The following is a 20,960-nucleotide window of genomic DNA, read 5'->3' on the forward strand; positions in this document are numbered from 1 at the left end:
AGTGTTATTAACAGTTAAAATGCAGTTTTGCTTAACAGGTGCTTGCTGCCAAGCCTGGTAACCCACATATGACCCTCAGTGATGTGGGACTTCCCTCTGTATGCTATGATTATGTTCGATTGCAATTGGTTAATAAAGCTGCTTTCGGCCAATAGCTTAACAGAATATAGCTAGGCTAGAAAAGATACCTGCAGCAGGAGACAGACTCCGGAAGGAACTTTACAGGTAGGCCATAACCACGAGGAGATACAGATTAGTAGAAATGGGTTTATTTAAGAGCTAGCTAGAAATACGCTTAAGTTTTTGGCCAAACAATCTTGCAATTAATATAGTTTCTGTGCTATTATTTTTGGGCTGGGAAATGAAGGAGCAGTCTCTGACAATAACCCAGGACCCGCCGGGTGGAGGAGAGCTGACTTCTTCATGTTGTCTTCTGTCCTCCAACACACACAGATGCCAACAATTTTAGTCAACAAGAAAAGTCTTTAGCCAGAAGGTGGTGGCACACACCTTTAATCCCAACCTTTGGAAGGCAGAGTTTGAGGCCAGCCTGGTCTACAGAGTGAGTTCCAGGACAGCCAAGGATAGAAGGTTACAGAGAGCCTGTCTTGAAAAACCAAAAAACTAAACCAAACCAAACCACCATCTCCCTAGTCTTATTTTTGACATTCTTCAGAGCTGGAGAGATGAGCATATGGCTCTTCCAGATGATCCAAGTTTGGATGGCACCATCTGACAGCTCCTGACCACCTGAAACCCAGCTCCAGAACTGACACCCACTTCTGGCTTCCACAGGTATCTGCACACATGTAGCATATATTCACATAAGCACATACAAAATGTAAAGTAAATCTTAAAATAAGTAAGCAAACCCAAATAAAGAAAAATTCTTTTACTAAAGATTTTATTTTTCATTATATATAATTATGTGTATGTGCCTACTGAGGAGAGAGGAGGGCATCGTATCCCTTGGAACTGGAGTTACAGGTGGGTGCTGGGAATCAAACTTAGGTCTTCTGCAAGAGCCACACTTTCTGAACTGATGAGTCATCACTTCAGCCACAAAAAAAGAAATTCTTCCCAATTTGTCACACCTAGAGAAGACACTGTAAGAAAATGAGTACTTTTCATGCTTCTTTTTAATAATAACAAGCTTGTGCCACAGCTCCAATACACGGCTCACAATCAGTCTTTCCGCAGGGGAACAGTCTCCTCCCTGATGCCCTCCTTGGTCACAATGCAGATCCTGAGGGCATCGCCAGTGTACACGTCCCTCTCAGCTGCAGAAATAAAGACATCCTTCACCAGCCGCATAGCTTTGTCCAGAGACAGGGGCACGTGGTCCACATTTTGCATATTTTTGAAACCAACCTGGAAAGACAGAAACTCGTATGAAGCATCCCAACATCCACAGCACACTCCCTGTGTCCCAGGATTTGTACTGGATGTAACAGGTTACATTAGGATGTCTTTTTTTTTAATTATTTATTTTATTGCAGTTTTAGCCTATATGTATCAATGTGTGAGGGAGCTGGATCCTGGAGTTACAGACAGCTGTGAGCGGCCATATGGGAGCTGGGAATCGAACCTAGAAGAGCAGTCAGTGCTCTTAACCGCTGAGTCATCTCTCCAGTCTTTCAAACTAAGAATATTCTAGTCCCAGTTTAAACACACAGGAATCTGACAAGCTCCCAACTTCTCAAGAGCACAAACACTGAGACACAGACACTGTGAAAAAAAAAATCATAGTAAGTGGGGAGGGGGAGCCAAGACCGCCCAGAATGGCCATTAAGTAAGTCTGGTAAAAGGCAGCTTTATCAGAAAGACTTGTGCAGGTTACTTGGGAAGGTGTGTGTGTGGGGGAGAGGGTTAGCTGAGAAAACAATTCCATCAGACTGGCCTATATTGATGAGTCTGGTGGGACATTTTCTAGATAGCGATTGATGTGGGAGGATCCAGCCCACCGCGGGCAGGTGGTCCTAGGCTGCATAAGGAAGCAGGTTGAGCAAGTCATGGGGAACAAGCCAGTAAGCAACATTCCTCCATGGCCTCTGCTTCAGTTCCTGCCTCTAGGTTCCTGTCCCAACTTCCCTCCAAAGAGTACAAGTCGCTAAGCTGAAATAAACCCTTTCCTCACCAAGTTGCTTTTGGTCGTGGTACTTTTTTAATGGCACAGAAAACAAACTAGGAGAAGACATTGAAATTGAAGATCATGAGCTATTCCTGACCAAAGTGTGGGTCAGGAAGAAGACATCTCAGGCGAAAACAAAGGCTGGGTGTGGTACAGGAGACATGATATGGGCAAACAGCAGAGGGCAGGGGACAAGAATCATGAGCAGCACCAATTAGAAATCAGCTTGGAGGATGAAAGAATTATTAGAAAACCCAACAAATGCAGGTCTGAATTGAGGTGGAATATAAAATAGGGATAAACTGAAACAGTAAGGGTAATGAGGGAGGCATTTATGTGATTTCAGGTAAAGACAGCATGGACAAGACCGGAGCCATGACCAACAACTGCAGAGAAAGAGTCTGGGAAGCCACAGGGCAGATAAAAAAAGGCACCAGAAGAACAGAGAAAAAACGATTTGGTAGCAAAACCAATCAAGAAGACCTTAGCAGCATCCCAGCAAAATGAAAAAGCTGGAGGGCACCACAGCTGCTTTAGCTGCCACTGGCAGAGGTCCACACATGACATTACCTGGTTGTCAAGCAGAGGCTGCAGCATGGCACTTGCTGAGCCCCCAGCCTTGTAGGAGTCTCTCTGGTAGGAGCCCACTGGGTCAAAGCTATACACAGCTCCCTTTCCTTAAAGAATAAAAAGTAAACATTACACCATGAGAAATAGTCAGAATATGATACAGAGTGTTACGAATTTGGCCAAACTTTTGGCAAAGGTCAGAATACATTTACTTTACTGTTGTGCAGTGGACCCCAGCAGACTATTTATAAAGTGGGGTCAGAGATAAGAGGTTCACATCTTGATGCCCCAACACTGTGGCCAACTTGCCTAGAACTAATGTCACTGACAACCATCTCATGGCCCGGAGCAAGCAGGCCATTCGGACACATTAGGTGATGATCACACGCCTTTATTTGAAGTTCTAATCAAAATCTGCATTCTATTACTAACAAATAAGCTTGTGTAGTTTCAGCACAGACCCGATAGTTAAAAATTTTCTTAGAGCTGAATGTAAATAAAAATACCAAAAACTTACTGTGTTTATCTTTTTACTATTAAGTAAACATACTCTTTACCAATATACTGTACAATTCATGTGTACCAGCTCGTTTTATGTCATCAAAGAGGAGAAAACTCAACTGAGGAAATGCCTCATAAGATTGGGCTATAGGCAATCCTGTAGGGCATTTTCTTAATTGATTGACACAGGACAACCCAGTCCACTGTGGGCAGAGTCATCCTAGTCTGGCGGTCCTGAGTTCTATAAGAAAACAGGTTGAGTAAATTCTGATAAACAAGTCAGTGAGCAGCATCTCCTCATGGCCTCCAGATTCCTGCCCCCGCTGAGTTCTGTCCTGACTTCCGGCAATGATGGAAGTGTAGGCCAAATAAGCCCTTTCTTACCCAACTTGCTTTTTGCTCATGGTGATTCACTTCAGCAACAGAAACCCTAAAATACCGCATTTTAGGCTGAAGCAGGAGGACAGTGAATTCATGACCAGACTCTGGTACAGGTGAGAACCACCCACTGCCAAACATCAGCAAACCCAACTTAATGGTAACATTTAATCATTTACTTAATATTCAATAAAGGAAGGGTTTTGGCAAAACACAAATGCTATCAGTAAGAGTTTTATTTTTCCCAAAATGTTACAGCTTGTTTTGAACTACTAGAATGAGTAACTTAAAAATATATTATTTTAATATATTATATATATTTAATATATTCACACATGAATGTTCACATCATATGTATAAATGTTTATGGAGGCCAAGAGATTCCTTAAGGCTGGAGTCATAGGCAACTGTACAACACAGGACAATGTGTGTGATGAGCTCCAAACTCAGGTCCTCTGGAAGGACAGCAAGTATTCTAAATGCTAAACCATCTCTCCAGCCCAAGTAACTTTTTAAAAAGAAAAAGAGAGAGACAGAAACATAAAAAATCTTACAGATTCCACTGAAATCAAATTATGTCTTTTGGAAAAGCAATTTGACATCAGTATCTGTCCAATGTAAAAAAGACCATACCCCTGACACAAAAATAACTTCATTTGCAGAACAGGACTTACCTAAAAAAAAACTGTAAATACAAATTTTTTTACAAGTGTATAATAAAAAAATTAAATTACAGGCAGCTGATAAGGACTCATTTTCCTGACTCTCACATCCACTATCCAACTATGTCAGATAATGAGGCTGAGCTCCCACCAAGGAGATGAGGTGCAGTCACAGGGACAAAATGGGCCCAGCTGGCCCTGCTGTGCTGCTAGGCTCATTTGGGTTCCAGTGCATCTTTTGCAAGCAGAATTGCCTTGCCAAGATACTCTGACTTTGTGTGTTTCTTTGTGAAACACTGAATGAATTATCCATTGTTTGTTTCTAAAATAAGTCAGGCAGATATTTTTGCAATGTTCAAAATGGCAAAAAAATTACAGAAATCTTAAGTTATTAGAAAAGTGGCATTCACTCACAATAGAAGCACAACATTGTTTAAAAACGAGATGAAAGAAGGAAGGGGGAAGGGAGGGAGAAAAAAAAGTTAAACATGGAGGCAGAGGCAGATGGATCTCTGTGAGTTCAAGGCCAGCCTTGTCTACAGAGGGAGTTCCAGGACAGCCAGAACTGTTACACAGGGAAATCCTGTCCCAAAAACCTAAGATAATAACAACAACAACACCCCCCCCCCAAAAAAAAAACACTAAAGAAAGCACCTAATTCTTGGAACCAGACTGTTTCCACCTGTTGTAACTGTCTGGTCAGGCTTTTGGTTTCAGTTATAGACTCAACCTGGTCAGAGTGCTCAGAGTGAGCTAACATATTGCTAAGACTGGGGTCAGTGCCAGAAAGTCGGATCAGAAGGTAATGGCACTTGCTGCAAAGTTGGGTGACTTGAACTTGATCTCCAGAACCCACTTGGTGGTAGCCAAGAACCAACTCTGGAAAACTGTCCTCTGACTTTCCCATCTGCACCATGTCCAACACTCCCTGCTGAAACAAGTAATTTTAAAACAAACAGGTCATTCTTAGTAAATGCATGTGTTCCTTGCATGTTCAATGTATATAACCTTACTTGTAGCCGGCTACCTTTGAGGAAAACTGGAAGGTACTATATGCTTATGCATCACTTGAGTTTTATGAAAGAAAACATCACGACAATTTTAGAAAAGATCTTAAAAAAAATGTGTACAAGTATGAGCGTCTGTCTGTACGCCTGGAAGTACATGACATGTGTGCATGTACAGTGTCTGTCCGCACCCCTGGAAGTACACGACATGTGTGCATATACAAGTGTCTGTCTGCACCCCTGGAAGTACACAACACGTGTGCATGTACAAGTGTCTGTCTGCACCCCTGGAAGTACACAACACGTGTGCATGTACAAGTGTCTGTCTGCACCCCTGGAAGTACACGACATGTGTGCATGTACAAGTGTCTGTCTGCACCCCTGGAAGTACACGACATGTGTGCATGCCCGAACAGGCCACAAGAGGGCATGAAATCCCTTGGAACTGACATTACAGACCTTTGTGAGCTGTCATATGGGTTAGAAACTGAAGCTGGGTCCTCGGAAAGAGTAGCCAAGTGCTCTTACCTGCTAAGCCGTCTCTCAGGCCCCTAGAAGACATCTTTTAAAAACTGTAGAGCCAAGTGTGGTGGCTCCTGACTGTAACCCCATCAGCTGAGAAGTTGAGATAGGAGGAGCAAAACAAACTTTGTCAACCTGAGCTACAGACTGAGAGGAACCATCTTAAAAAACAAACAAAACCCCCAAATTCCAACAAATCATGGACATTCACAGGGTCTGACTTCACATGGTAATACTGGGGACCAGATCCCTGGTAAAATCAGAGACCACCACAGAAGCAGGCCTCCAGCCTCAACAGCCCCAGGTCCCCAAGAACCCCAGGCTGCGGGAATAACTCCCATTCTCCCTCACACCACACAGCACCACAGCAAGGAACCTATTGTAGCCAGGGGGATTTAAGAATCTCATCTTTCAACTCAGTATCTGTGCCAGCAATTCATTTTACAAGTATAATTTTATCTTTTTAGTTAAACTCTACTCTAGCATGTTTCATAGTGGTTTTGCTTTCGCTTGTACATAAGTTACCCCCCCCCCATGGTTTTGCTTTCGTTTGTACATAAATTAGGCTCCCTCCTCTCCACGCTGCCCTGGCTGTCTTAGAACTCCCTCAGTAGACCAGGCTGGCCTCGAACTCAGAGATTCTGCCTCCCCAAGATCTGGGATTAAGGGCATGTGCCACCACTGCCTGGGTGTAAATTAGCTCATAAGACTTGGTTTTGGTAACCCAGTTTACAAAGGCAATTTTTCACTCTTCAGCCACCTCTCATACCCCCTCCTCTTACTCCTACATCTTCTCACCCTTGACCTTTTATCACTTAATCCTCAAATTCCATAACTTAGACAATCTCTAAAATCTGCAGAGTTAACAGTATTATGCTTTCCCTTTCTAGCTGCTTCACCCACCTTGAATTATGTCTTTCCAAAGCTGACCTAATACTTAATCCTTATTCTTACCTACCCTACTTCCCTCCCACTCCTAATCTTATTAACTAAAATCCAAAAAAGTATACTGTATACTACCCTTGGTGATTTATCTCCAACAGTTATTGAAGTCTAAAAGGACACCATTATTAAGTGGCTAATAGGACAACTGCACAGTAATAACACAGTATCCCACTCAGGAAACTGCACAGTAGTAATACAGTATCCACTCAGGACATGAGATGGAGCTTAAATGAAGAACCCAGAGCTCCTGAAGGAACTATTTCTAAATTATAAACTACCAAACCCAAGTACCACCTAAACACTGCAATTATTCCAACTGAAAGAATATAGCTAATAAACAAAAATCACCAAAACATACAGTCATGCAATTCACAATGCAGTAAGCAGAAACTAGAAAACCAACACAACTTCAAAAAAAAAAAAAAATTAACCCAATAGCATTTACATCTAATCACAGTGAGTTAAATGCAATCCCAAAGAGAAAATTCAAAATAATAAGCATGTTCAAAGGAACAAAGAGTTGGATGAAGTAAGGAAGGGTTCTGGCCGGAGACAGCGTGGCACTTGCTGCCCCAAGTTTGGTTTCCAGAACCCACATGGTGGCTCACACTCTGTAATTAGTTTCAGGGGATTTCATGGTCTCTTATGGCCTCTGCAGGCTCCAGACATACATGTGGTACATATAAATATATGCAGATAATCACACATATAAAATAAATCTTAACAAAGAACTCAAGTAGGCAGTGGTGCCTATATGAAAGAGGAATTACAAATGGATAGAAACACTGAAGAAAAAGCAATGTGGAATGCCAGAAATAAAACACAGACGTTAATAATAAAACTGTAACGTCTCAGCAACAGAATGGACCATGGAGATCACAGATCACCTGAGCTGAAGACAAGATGGGAAAACTGCGACAATCCCCCACGAACAGAGATAAGATATTAAGAAGGTACCAGGGGGATTCCCAGGATATCTGAAGACACTGGCTAGAGACACAGAAGAACTTGTTTTAGTAGCAAAGAAAACATTTTTAAAAGAATCCAGGGAGGGGGAGGGAAAAGGGAGGCGGGGAGGAGGCAGAAATTTTTAATTAAAAAAAATTTTAATAATAAAAAAAAAAGAGAGCCGGGCGATGGTGGCGCACGCCTTTAATCCCAGCACTCAGGAGGCAAGGCAGGTGGATCTCTGTGAGTTTGAGACCAGCCTGGTCTACAGAGCTAGTTCCAGGACAGGCTCCAAACCCACAGAGAAACCCTGTCTCGAAAAACAAAACAAAACAAAACAAAAAAAAAAAAGAATCCAAACAGAAAAATTCCCAGAATTAAGAAGAGACATCAAGGCTGGGCGGTGGTGGCACACACAAAACCCCAGCACTCAGGAGGCAGAGGCAGGAGGATCTCTAAGTTCGTGGCCAGTCTGGTCTACAGAGTGAGGTCTAGGGAAATCCAAGGCTACACAAAGAAACCCTGTTGCAAAAAAACAAACAAACAAAACACAAAACAAACAAACAAAAAACCCACTATACAGATCAAAGTGAGCACACTGACAGAGTAGAGAAGAGAAACATAAAGTCACAGACAAAGACGGACCTATCAGGGAAACACCATCTAGACCCTGGAGGTCCTGACACTGGGCCCCAGGCTCCCATCCTAGCGCACAAGACAGCACAGCAAGTCTTCGGAGACTTAGCGGACTTGGGGCTTTAGGCTGAGTGGGCAGGAAAGAACAGAAAACTGACCCTCAACAAAAGGCTCCAGCTGTCAGCTGAGAAGGTACATGGAACCTGCAACCTATTATATGCATGTATGAAATTATCAAAGAACTAAATTTTAAAAATTATAGTAGTAATAATTATGATAGTTTAACTACAGTGGTATAGCAGTAGTATACTACGATACTGCTAAGGACTGCTAATTAGAGACAATACATCACTCTTCATGATGAAGAAACAGTCCTGAATTAATAAGCCATTATAATTATGGGCTCCATTATGAAATACAGGGGAAAAAACATAAAGAGAAAACAAAACTTCTAATAAAGTACAAAAAGTAACAAAACTAGTATAATAAAAAAAACCCTTAGTCCTTAAAAATTAAAAGACACCAGAAATAAAAGCAATAACAGAATTAAAAAAACAAAACAAAAAAATCCTTGAGGGAATTTCCAAAAAGCAGGGCAAGAAAAAATATGAACTATTCACAAGGCAAAAAAAATAAGGACGGGCAATAACTAAGCTGTGGTTATGGAAAGAATAGGGAGTGAAAGACGAGGAGAATGAGGAAGAGGAGAAAGAAGAAATCGAAGTCAGAGAGGCACTGTAAAATATCAACACGAGCCGAGGAAAAACAGGCATGAAAAACAGACGAGCAAGGGGCAAGGCACAGGGCTCCTCTCCGTAGTGGGGGAGTGGGTCCCCCTGGGGAGTGGAGAAGGCCGGGGGTCAAATGCAGTAACCCGGAGGTAAATGTCTCACCTACATTCCATCTCCAGAGCCCCTTGCCAGAATCCGGCTGAGGGACACATCAGTAACAGAGACTTACTTCTTTTTAAAGTTGCTACTTTTTAAAAATTATTGTAGCTATTAGTCATATAATTTTTTAAAATTAAGTTTGTTTTTTGACAATTTTATACATACATATATGTATACACTTTTACACACATACATACACAGACTGATTTTTCTTTTCTTTCCTTTTAATGATTTATTTATTATGTATATAGTGTTCTGCCTGCATGTACACCTGCAGGCTAAGCCAAAAGGGGGCATCAGGTTTCATTACAGAGGGTTGTGAGCCAACATGTGGTTGCTGGGAACTGAACTCAGGTGTTCTAGAAGAGCAGTCAGTGCTCTTAACCGCTGACCCATCTCTCCAGCCCCCACAGACTGATTTTTCTTAAGACATCGTTATCTTAAAACAACAAAAGTCTGGGCTGGAAAAATGGCTCAGTGGTTAAGATTATACTTACTGCTCTTGCAAAGGACCCAAGTTGAAGATCCTTTAGCACCTGCGGGGAGCTCCCAACATCTCTGAAGGCATCTGCACAAACATGCCTATCACACCCCACACACAATCAAAGAATAAGAGTTTCCATTATGTGTACCTGTGTGGGTGAAAAGATGGTGTGCCAACTACGGTGACCCTTTTCTGGACACTGAAGGACAGACACCCGGGCATCAGCACTCACAGCAGTGTGATTAATCAAAGCAACACAGAGAAGGGATGTGGACATTAGCTCCACCTCTAGCAAAGGAGTTTTTGTCAACTGACAGCTGTTTATAGGGGGAGAGCTGGTTTTAAGGGTATGTCCCCTGGCAGGCTGACCACATCCTAGTGGAAGCCAAGAGTATGAGTAACAAAAACTGCACTTGTGACGCTTAAAAAAAAAAAAGGAAAGAAAGAAAGAAAGAAAGAAAGAAAGAAAGAAAGAAAGACAAAGAGGCCCCAAAGTTGGGTGGGCAGAAGATTAGGGAATGGTATACCGGGGAGGAACGGGGGAGATGGGTGACTATGTTCAAAATATACTATACAAAGTTCTCCAAGAACTAACGACAGTGAGGAGGGGGAATAAATACAAACACATACGCACACACCTTTTTATGTTGTTTTGTTTTTTGAGACAGGATCTCTATGAAGTCCTAGCTGTCCTGGTACCTGCTATGTAGACAGAACTAGCCTCAAATTCAGAGACCCTTACTGTGGAATAATCCTCTCATGCACTGTAAAGACTTGCCACTTGAACTGGTCTAATAAAACACTGATTGGAGCTACGCAGAAAGCATAGGCGGGGCAACCAAACTAAGAATTCTGGGAAGAAGAAGGGCAGAGTCAGGAGTTAGCAGCAGACACAGAGGGAACAAGATGAGAACACCAAGCTACATGGCTTAGCACAGAAAAGAATCAGGGTTAATTTAAAACAAGCCTGAGTTATCAGCTGAGCATTTATAAATAAGCAGCTGCCAGGAAGGGGACCAGGCAGTTGGGACAAAAATCTCTGGGACTGGGGCTGGAGAGATGGCTCAGCGGTTAAGAGCATTTCCTGCTCTTCCAGAGGTCCTGAGTTCAAATCCCAGCAACCACATGGTGGCTCACAACCATCTGTAATGAGGTCTGGTGCCCTCTTCTGGCCTGCAGTTCATACATGAACACAGAATATTGTATATTAAATAAATAAATAAATAAATAAATAAATAAATATTAAAAAAAATCTCTGGGACTCCGTCTACAGATCCTTCTGCCAGAGTGCTGGCATTGCATGTGCTACCATATCCCGCCTAAGAAAAGTCTTAAAAAATATATCCTATCTTACTCTGACAGAAAAATCTAAAGATGCCTATTCTGAGAACACTGTGAGATGTACAGGTATTAATTAACCCAAATCACCCTTGCTTTTGGAGACAAGGTCTTGAACATGAAGGATACAATTCTTCTGCTTCAGCTGCAAAGTGCTGGGGTTATGGGCATGTATTACCATGTCCAGCTCCAAAAATACTTTAAAAAAAATAAGATTTATTTGTATTTTATGTGTCTAGGTCTTTTGCCTGCATGTATGACTATATTGTATAGCAGTTTCCTCCCTGATTAAAACATTCCATCCTATAAGAAAGCTAAGACAGAAGATAAACAACTCAAAATGGCTTCAGGAAGGAGCTGGAACTAATCAGATTTACAAGACCCCTTTCTCTCCCAAGAGAAAATAATAAATAATGCTGAGAAGTCACTTCCAGACAAGCCAAGCTGCAAAAAAAAAAAAAAAAAAAAGATTGGCTGAGCTGCCTGAAAACGTATTGTTCAACTACCTAGAAGTGACACTCTCCAACCTATCAAACAACCTGCAGGCTGTACAGTGTGCTCCAGGTTTCCTTGAGTCACTTCTGCTACAGTAAGGAACCCCAGCAAAACTCAGTAGTTCACCACTCTGGACTATGATGGTATCCACACTGGTCTGCTGTTGGCTACATATCTAGGTGAGCAGTGTGTATGTATTACGTCTCCCCAGGAAAAGCCTGCTACACAACAGGATGAGGTGCCTGAGACCCTCAGAGGTCAGAAGATGGCACCAGGTTCCCTGAACTGGAGTTACAAATGGTTACAGCTGTGAGCCACCATGTCAGGGCTGGGAACCAAACTCAGGTCTTGTGCAGAAGCAGTAACTGCGCTTAACCACAAGTTCTTCCAGTTCCAGAAATTCCTTATCAAAAACTGTTTGAACTAAACATGTCTGTAGTCAAATTATGTAGGTCAAATCTGTAAGATAAAAGCTAATAACTACCAACACATTCCAGATCCTGAGAAAATGTAACTGGCGCCTTCACTAGGTACCTTATAGTACTTGTATGCCTCTGGATGTAATTTATCCCTTTCAGCTTTAGTTTCTTACACTTTCATGATCAGAGTACACAGCTGCTGCGCTAGATGGCTCAACTCCAGGCGGAAGCATACACATTTATGAAACAACACTTCTGCATTTGCCAGAAAGCAAGATGCTACCTTCTTCATCGAGTCCACCGATGATGTTGTAGACATAGTACGGGAAGAAGCGCCGTGAGTAAAGGATGGTAGAAAGCATTGCAGCAATTGCCCCGGTGGTCATGGCCTTGTTATTGGAGTGCTTGTACATCTTCATGGTTTGGAAAAAAAAAAAAAACAGGAGAGCAGAGTCAGAATCTGTCAAACTTCAATGAGAACCAGTGCATAATACAGGCATTCCTTAGTGCAACACAAAAGCTCTTTCATTCATTCATTCCCTTATTACTCATTTGCTTACTTATTTGTTTGTTGGTTGGTTTTGTTTTGTTTTTGAGACAGGGTTAATCTGTGAAACAGTCCTGGCTGTCCTAGAACTTACTCTGTAGACCAGGTTGGCCTCAAACTCACAGACATCCACCTGCCTCTGCCTTCCAAGTACTGGGATTAAAGGTGTGCACCCCCACTGTCTGGCAAAAGTTTACTTCTTTCATGACCAAATAACATAATATTACTAACATAAAATGATAGTTTAATTACATATATTTGAGGTGGTTATCATGTAACGAGTCTTTCAGAACAGAAACATTCCCTGGAAAAAAGAACAGACTCTTAAGACTCAGAAAATGAATAAACCTGACAAATCCCAGGACAGTTGAAATCACGATTCAAGAGGACCGTTCTCAAGGTTACACAGACAGGAAACAACTGCTGGGAAGACAGCTCTGCATCACTCAGCTGCCTGTGTGGTGATGGGAGAGTTACGCAGCCTTCTGAGCTGCTACCCAAGCTTCGGTGGGCTTGTTGGTGATTCAGCTGCCTTTTAGTTGCCCATGTTCCTCTAAGTAACCCCACATCCGTAGTCATCTAAAGAACCCCAATAAGCTCACTGCTCTATACGGTAAGACTCTAGTAGAACTGTTATTCTGGTCTGTACTTGGTTCCCTATACTAAGTGAATAAATGGTTGTCCCAGCACTCATGGAGACAGAGGCAGAACAACCTCTGTGAGTTTGAGGCCAGCCTGGTCTACTACACATCAAGCTCCAGGACAGCCTGGACTACACAGAGACCCTGTCTCAAAACAAACAAAAAAATTAATAATAATAAAAAAATTTATTTATTTATTATGTATACAGTGTTCTGATGGCAAGTATGCCTGTAGCCCAGAAGAGGGCACCAGATCTCATTATAGACGGCTGTGAGCCACCATGTGGGTGCTGGGAATTGAACACAAGACCTCAGGAAGAACACCCAGTGCTCTTAACTTCTGAGCCATCTCTCCAGCCCCAAACAAAAAGATTTTTAAGGGGAAGGATGTGAAGAATACTAAAGAGTCTACTTACCCTGCCCTCTTCATTTCCTACACTACTAATTCAACAACATTGTAATAAGCAGAGCATGTAAGGTGAGCCTGAGGAAGATGTTCCAAATGCATCTCATCCCTGCACTGTGCACCCCAAATGGTATCAGCAGGAGGAATCAAACCTGACCCACTACCCGATTCTTTTAAGTAAAAATTTCCTGGAACACAGCCATGCTGTTTATGCTGCCTTCTCCATCCAACAGCAAAACAGAGTAGCTGTGACAGAAATGCAATGGCCCCTGAGACTTAAAATATTTATGAACAGGTCTCTTACAAAAACAAACAGAATCACCGGACTGTATTATTTGGGGTCCCACTCTTCGTAAACTGCTAGACAAACACATCATTGAAGGGCAATAGTCTTGCTTCTCAAGTCTACCAAGGAAAACAGTATCAAAAACATGATCATAGAGTGGAAAGATAGCTCAACAGAGTTACAAGCACTTGTTGCTCCTGCGAAGACCTGGGTTTGGGTCCCAACACCTACACTGCAGCTTACAACTACTGACAGACATTTTCAAGGACTCAGGCACCATTTTGACCTCCTTGAGTACCAGGCATGTCCATAGTCAACATACATATGTGTAGACCAAACACCCATACACATAAAATAAATAAATGAAATTAAATAATCAGGTTAAAAAAGATCTTAGGGAGCTGGGTGGTGGTGGTGCATGCCTTTAATCCCAGCAATCAGGAGGCAGAGGCAGGCGGATCTCTGGGAGTTTGAGGCCAGCCTGGTCTACAAGAGCTGGTTCTGGGACCGGCACCAAAGCTACAGAGAAACCCTGTCTCGAAAAACTAAAACAAACAAACAAACAAACAACAACAACAACAACAAAAAAACTAGGATGCCAATACAGGAACCTCGTAATCCTGATATACTATATTCTTAAAAACTTTAAATTATCCACAAAAATTATAAACATGAAATAGGTTTAAGTTCATCATTTTTGTTGTTTTTCACATGGTTTCTCTATGACAGCTTTGGCTGTCCTGGAACTCACTTTGCAGACCAGGCTGGCCTCAAAAGAGACTCGCCTGCCCCTGTCTTCAGAGTGCTGGGATTAAAGGCCTGTGCTACCATGCCTGGCTGAGTTTACCATTTTTTGTTAGTCACACAGCAAGCATTTCTAAAGCTAAGCCTAAGTGCTGTAGATCAAGGTCAAAACCCTGAACAATCACAGGTAAGCTGTATAACAAATAAAGACGAATATCTAAGATAAGTTATCATATAGGATGGAATAGAAGGCATGGTGTGTCTGCTAATAAATGTAAATTCTGAAGCTTTCAATACTAGATATTCTAAAATACACAATGGAATATTTCTACACAGCTACACACAGCAAATGTGAGTTAAGTAACTTGTCTCATGACTATGTGAGGGATCTCCTTAAGTGACCCAAGCAGGCATAGAGAATGTGGTCACCCCTCCTAACGTGTTCCTATTACATCATGCCTTGGTGATTTCTATTGAAGCTGCCTCCCTTCATCAATGCTCCAGAGATTATTTCTTCTTTTTTTGTGTGCAGTCTACCAGTGTGTGAAGGTGTGAGGAAGGAAAGGTCGGTAGACACTTCTACATTATGCTCTGGTCTATGGCTGCCTAGGCCATTCTCTGCCAGAGCAGACTTGATATTTCAGAAGGAGAAGCCTCAGAAGAGTCCTCGGGCCACCTCCAGAAAACAGACAACACGACAAAGCACAAGGGTGTAAACAGACATGTGCTGCGGTCCCTTGTTATCTGTGTGATCCCAACCGCCAGTGGTGGTACTGCTTTATTTCTAGGATACGCTAGCTCCGCCTGCTAACTTGCTCTCTCTCCAATGCAGCAGTTATATCGAGGCTCAAAAGAATCTTATGAATTGTTTCAATAGGGTAGCACCTACCTTTAATCTCGCTTCAATAATCTTCGTCAGAGTAAGACAATCTCCATGAAAACCACTGCAGCCAATGACTGTTTTGTCTGTTCTGTAAAAAGCCAATTTCAGGATAATTATTTGACTATAAATAAAACAAAACAAAAAGGGGCTGGAGAGATGGCTCAGTGGTTAAGAGCATTGCCTGCTCTTCCAAAGGTCCTGAGTTCAATTCCCGGCAACCACATGGTGGCTCACAACCATCCGTAAAGAGGTCTGATGCCCTCTTCTGGCCTGCAGACATGCACACAGACAGAATATTGTATACATAATAAATAAATAAATATTTTAAAACAAAAAAACAAGGCACACAAACCAACAGCTAGTCAGTCCTTTTGCAGCATGGGAGTCTACATACCAATACCATTTGGTCTTACACCAAATGAATTTTCGGTAAGTCAAAGATAAGCCATTAACAGGCTAAAGAAAATAAGGATGACTACTACTTTACAATCTAGGGCTGGGAAATGAGAAGCATGATGTAGCCCATGGGTCATATAGAAGTTTCATAAATCTGACTACTTCTACAGAAAAAAAGAAGTTAAAAATATATGAACATACGACTAAAGTCTAATTCTAATCTCCTTATGGAAAAACAGCCAATGAGATAGAAAAATTGGGTAGCTGGGAACTGGAAAGGTAAGACAAACTTCACTGCTTCTTATGGTAAGATGTGAGCCATGCCTAGGACTGAAATATGCCAATGCTGCCTTCTTTATTTTCTACTCCACGTTATCTTAAACTGCTGTGCAAAGAATCTAAGCCTTGTTGGGTCCATTTCTACTGCAAGTTTAACCGAGTTTTGTAACTAGCCATGCACCTTTCCAACTGCCACCACAAAGGCAAGTGGAGTGTCTTTAGAAATATTTACTTATGGGCTAGAGAAGGCTCTGTGGATGGCTAAGAGCACTGGCTGTTCTTCCACAGAACCTGGGCAGGCTTAATTCACAGCAGCTAACAACCAACTACAACTCCAGTTCCAGGGAATCCGATGCCCTCTTCTGGCCTCTGTCGACACTGCACATACATGAAGCGCAGACATATATACAGACAAAACATACAAATAAAATAAATCTAGAAAGGCTGATTTACTTACAGTTTATAACATTTGGGGCTATCTCGGGTATGAATTGAAAACCCTTCACTCAACCGAGTGTCTGAAGCAACAATGGAAAAATCTTCTCCAGCAATTGCCAATACAGTACTGATTAAAAAAAAAAATAGAAAAAAAATTAATTCTTCAGCATGGCAACTCTCTCTCTTCAAGTAGGAGTGTGCTCCACAGGACCTATCTCGGTAAATCTACTAGATACAAGAATAGAATTCAAATGAAAGACTGGAGAAAAGGATCCCTGGCTCCATGTCATCTTGGAAAATTCCTAACCTAGATTCTAATGGTGACCTGGATTCAGCAGCTATAAGTCCGAGGGCAACTTAACTACTGAAGGCCTCAATTTTCTCAAAATATACAACACAGAATACAAAATGGAACTGTTCTAGTATCTCCTTGGGAAGTGGTAACAGGGAAGACACTAAATCAACCTTCATCACTAAAGATCAAAAATATTCATGTATAAAAAGCACTGGTATTACAAAGCAACACATTTGTCTCTTGGAGACCAGGTCTGGATAGATAGTAATCCTATAAGCAAGCTGAATTCAGGACCACATCTATTTCTTTGTAGGAGAGCTGTTAGGCAATGTCAATTCCTCCACATGGAAACATCCTTTATGGTGGTGTGGGGGGAGGGTGCTATTAAGAGTCATAAGGAGAATATCTGAGGCAAACGAAGTTACATCCCGTGAAAACCTGAGAATTCTTGGACCTTCCTCACCCCTGATTTGTGCACCTTGAATTCCAGCATTTGAGAGGGAAAGGCAGGCTCTGTGAGTTCCAGGCCAGTTAGGGCTACATGTGAGATCCTGTCTTAACTGTTGTGGGAGGAGGCTCTGACCAGCCAAGCGGTAAGAGATTTTCTGTCTTGTGAGCTACCTACAAATCATACAGAGATCTAAAATTACAGCTTTTCTAAGCCATCGACTGTGTTGGGGTCGACTTTTCGAAGATACAGTTGATTTTAGATCATCCTTGCTTTTTGAAGTACCTCCTAGCCCATACTCCTGTTATAGAAACCCCAATAAAAGTGTATTGATTCTCCAAGCTAAACTTCAGTCAGTCATGGAGCAGTTGTGTGTGTGTCTGTGTGTGTGTGACGTCTTTCCAGAAACAGTGTGTCACACCACATTCAAAGAGCAAGGTGATTATCTTTTTTCCTGCTGTATAGTTTCACTTACTGAAGAATCCCAGAGAAAAACCATAAAAGTAGAATCTAGATCCTAATGGTGTTTCCCCAATCAAGTTACTGGATTTCTTTAAAATAAATAATTAAATAACAGTAACCATCTCACATTAGCATGCTGTAAGGATTCAATAGTTGATGTCCGCCTGCTATAGGACTGGTCTCCTAGGGAGCGAACGACGTCACTGTGCTATGCAGTAGACAGCAGCCTGTGATGACTAAGCACCCGGGCACTGCAATTACTTGAGGGAGAGGCCCACTCATGCCACTTATTATTTGTGTGACTTTGGATAAATTTTTAATGTTCAAACTGATGGTAACAGTACCTGATGTGTTACAGAGTGTAAGAACTAGCCAACGTAATTCACATAACATAGGTCCTTCTAGGAAATAAACCCAAAAAACATTACCTAATATTTTTACCAAAACAAGTTCTGCACTAAAACCCCAAAGCAGAGAGGCATGGTATTCCACAAATCATGAATAGAAACAGAAAGAAAAAAATATCACAGCAGTCCGCTCAAGCAACTTAAGGCGGTCGGTCCTTTTTATGTACCTAGGGACAGACACACTGCTATGAACTGTTGCAGATCCCAAGCTAGATTTTCAATCTCAGCACGGTGTCCTGAAGGCTAGACAAACAAGAATGAGAAAAGCTCCACTTGCAAAGCGAGGTTGTAAGACAATTACGGCAACAATACAGTGTGTGAAACGGGAATATAAATCCTGTTCCAATAAGAGATGTAACAGCAAGGAAGTAGGATGAAGGGGACAAAAAGGACAATACATCACCACTGTATGCAACCAAGTTTTCATGACTTCCTAAGCGTGTTTAGTGGGAAAAATAACTACAGCATCCCCGACTTTACACTGACATAAGCAGAGTTATGACATAATCAGAGTATTCTGAAGGAATCATCACCCCGCTTGTCTTGCTTACTAACATGAGTTATGGTGAAAAACAAGAGTGCACTTAGAAACCTTTCCCCAAAGACGCCAGAATTGAGGGGACTTTGGAGAAATAAAGTTACAGAAATAGACTTGGGAATTATATTCCCAGGGATAAAGAATGTAAAAGTCTTAAGTAACAAAATCTGGAAGCCACAAAGAAACTAGTATCATTTTGCAGAACCAGAGGCTACTTGGCAGGCCAGTTGCAATCAATGCAATAAATGCTAATAGGAAACAAAAAAAAAAGGTGAGTTACTAGAGAGCTGTAAGTAACTATGAGGAGAGCAATGGATTAAGAGGAACTGCAAGCAGTTAAAAAGTTAATTATGAGTCCTGCATTCAGAATACCTTGAAGTTAACATGTCTCACAACCCAAGTACTTAGCGTTAGCCGGCAGAATGAAGCAGCACACTGGAAAACGAAAGCTATGAATTTAAAACCAGTTCTAATTCTCACCAGTTCTTGGAAAGGGCTGTTTAAATGTGCCAAGGACGAAGATTATGAAGCAGTCACTTAACTGCTCGCAGTTTACAAAAATGTCACCATTCAAGAAACCGAAAGGAGCCGCAGAGCACACTTCCACATTTATTCTTCAGAGGGCACAGTCAAGGCTACAGTCAATATTTCACTCCCTACACAGTGAACGGATAACATTCACAAAGACAGCTAATGTTTTTTCTTTTTTGAGACAAGGTTTCTCCTTGTAGCCCTGGCTGTCCTGAAACTCGCTGCACTGGCCTTTGCCTCCCGAGTGCTGGGATTAAAGGTGTGCGCCACCACCTCCGGGCTGTCTCGCTTTTCTTAACAAGACACTTAAAAAAAAATGGTTGTTTCAATGAACAGACTTTGATGAAATATATCCTTGTATTGCCAAGGGTCCTAAATTCGAAGGAAAAACATCCCTTCGAATACAGCGAATATTTATAATGCACAGCAATCTGAGAGTAAGAATACACACACACACACGGGGAAGGCCGGGGACATAGCTCAGTAGAACCTGCCCAGCAGGCCACGTCTCACAGTATAACAAAAAACCTCTATATTTCACCCTTGAACTTAAGCCAAACAAGCATTAAAAGAAAAAAAATCAGTGGCCCACAAATTAAGTCTAATTAACCAATGACATTTTCTATTTGAAATAATAGCGAATCCGACGGCTCAGCAACGGAACCACCGACGCCGTCTATTAACCAGGACGAACCAATGCTAACAGGAACATCGCCCCTTGCCCGCAGGCCCCACGACACAGCCGCCAACGGAGCAGAGGGTTAAAGCTGGCTGCACCGAGGGCGTCGTGCACCGTCCGGGTCCGGGCTGCAAGCTGCATCCCCGCCACCCCACACCCGCTCGCCGCGACCCCGGCTCGACCAAGGTGAGCGCAGCAGACCGAGCTTTTACCCTCCATTGAAGGCGTAAGGCGAGAACCGCAGGTGCGCAGGGCCGGCGGAGCCCTGAGCCCTCATTGCCTGCTCTCGGTCGAAGCCCCGGTAAGCAGCCATGGTGAGCATCGTTCCGACTCCTGCTGTCTCACGGCAAGATGGCCGCCGGCGCAGGTCCACTTCCGGCCCCGTCAGGCCCCGCCCACCGGGCTCCTCTAGCCTGCGCTCGTCGTTGCTCTTGGAGGTCTCCGCCTGCGTCCCGCGGCGCATCCTGGATCCACCGACTCCAGGGGATCTGTTGTCCAACCCCGAGAAAACATTTGGGTTCACTCGTGGGGAATCCAAAGTTAAAAGTATGGCCATACCAAAAAGTTAACCCAATTACAGAGAACGGTAACTCGAACGGTCACATTGGTGTTTGAGAAGAATTAGCAGCTCCTGCTGGGTTGAAGGCTGTGTGCTATACGCAGCCATGCGACCCAAGTGGCAAGACTTAAGTTTCCCTAGCCAGAATCTAATGGTTAATATTGTTAACTTGACGGAATCCAGAATCACCTGGTAAAAACCCATGGGCATGTTTATGCAGGTTATTTCAGGATGGTTGAGCTGAGGAGGGAAGACCCAACCTAAATATAGGTGGCACCATCCCATGGCCTAGCTTTCTGGACTAAAAAAAAAAAAAAAAAAAGAAAGAAAAAAGAAGCAAACTAACATTCGCCTCTCTAAGCTTCCAGTCTGTGGACGCAACATGACTGGGATTCCGGTCTTCAGAAGCAATGTGGCTTCCCCTTCTCCAGGTGTCATGCTTCTGCGTGATGGACTGTATCCCCTTAAGCTGTAAGTCAAAATGAACCCTCCTTC

At 42.5% G+C, this 20,960-nt stretch overlaps 1 protein-coding gene across 1 annotated transcript; it reads right to left on the reverse strand.

Annotated features, from left to right (window-relative positions):
• Positions 1 to 1,121: 1,121 nt before the first annotated feature.
• Psmb1 (proteasome 20S subunit beta 1) lies at positions 1,122 to 20,864 on the reverse strand. The gene is made up of 7 exons (XM_041680280.1): positions 20,812 to 20,864; positions 20,119 to 20,394; positions 16,566 to 16,673; positions 15,440 to 15,521; positions 12,210 to 12,339; positions 2,702 to 2,808; positions 1,122 to 1,371 (listed from the first exon to the last, which is right to left on the reverse strand). The coding sequence occupies exons 1-7, from the start codon at positions 20,847 to 20,849 to the stop codon at positions 1,186 to 1,188; spliced, it is 927 nt and encodes a 308-aa protein (XP_041536214.1). The 5' UTR covers positions 20,850 to 20,864; the 3' UTR covers positions 1,122 to 1,185.
• Between the last annotated feature and the right edge of the window lie 96 nt (positions 20,865 to 20,960).

The sequence above is a fragment of the Microtus oregoni genome, unplaced genomic scaffold, assembly GCF_018167655.1.
Source record: "Microtus oregoni isolate MIOR12 unplaced genomic scaffold, Mior012 000033F_ref0000390, whole genome shotgun sequence".
NCBI lineage: Eukaryota > Metazoa > Chordata > Mammalia > Rodentia > Cricetidae > Microtus > Microtus oregoni.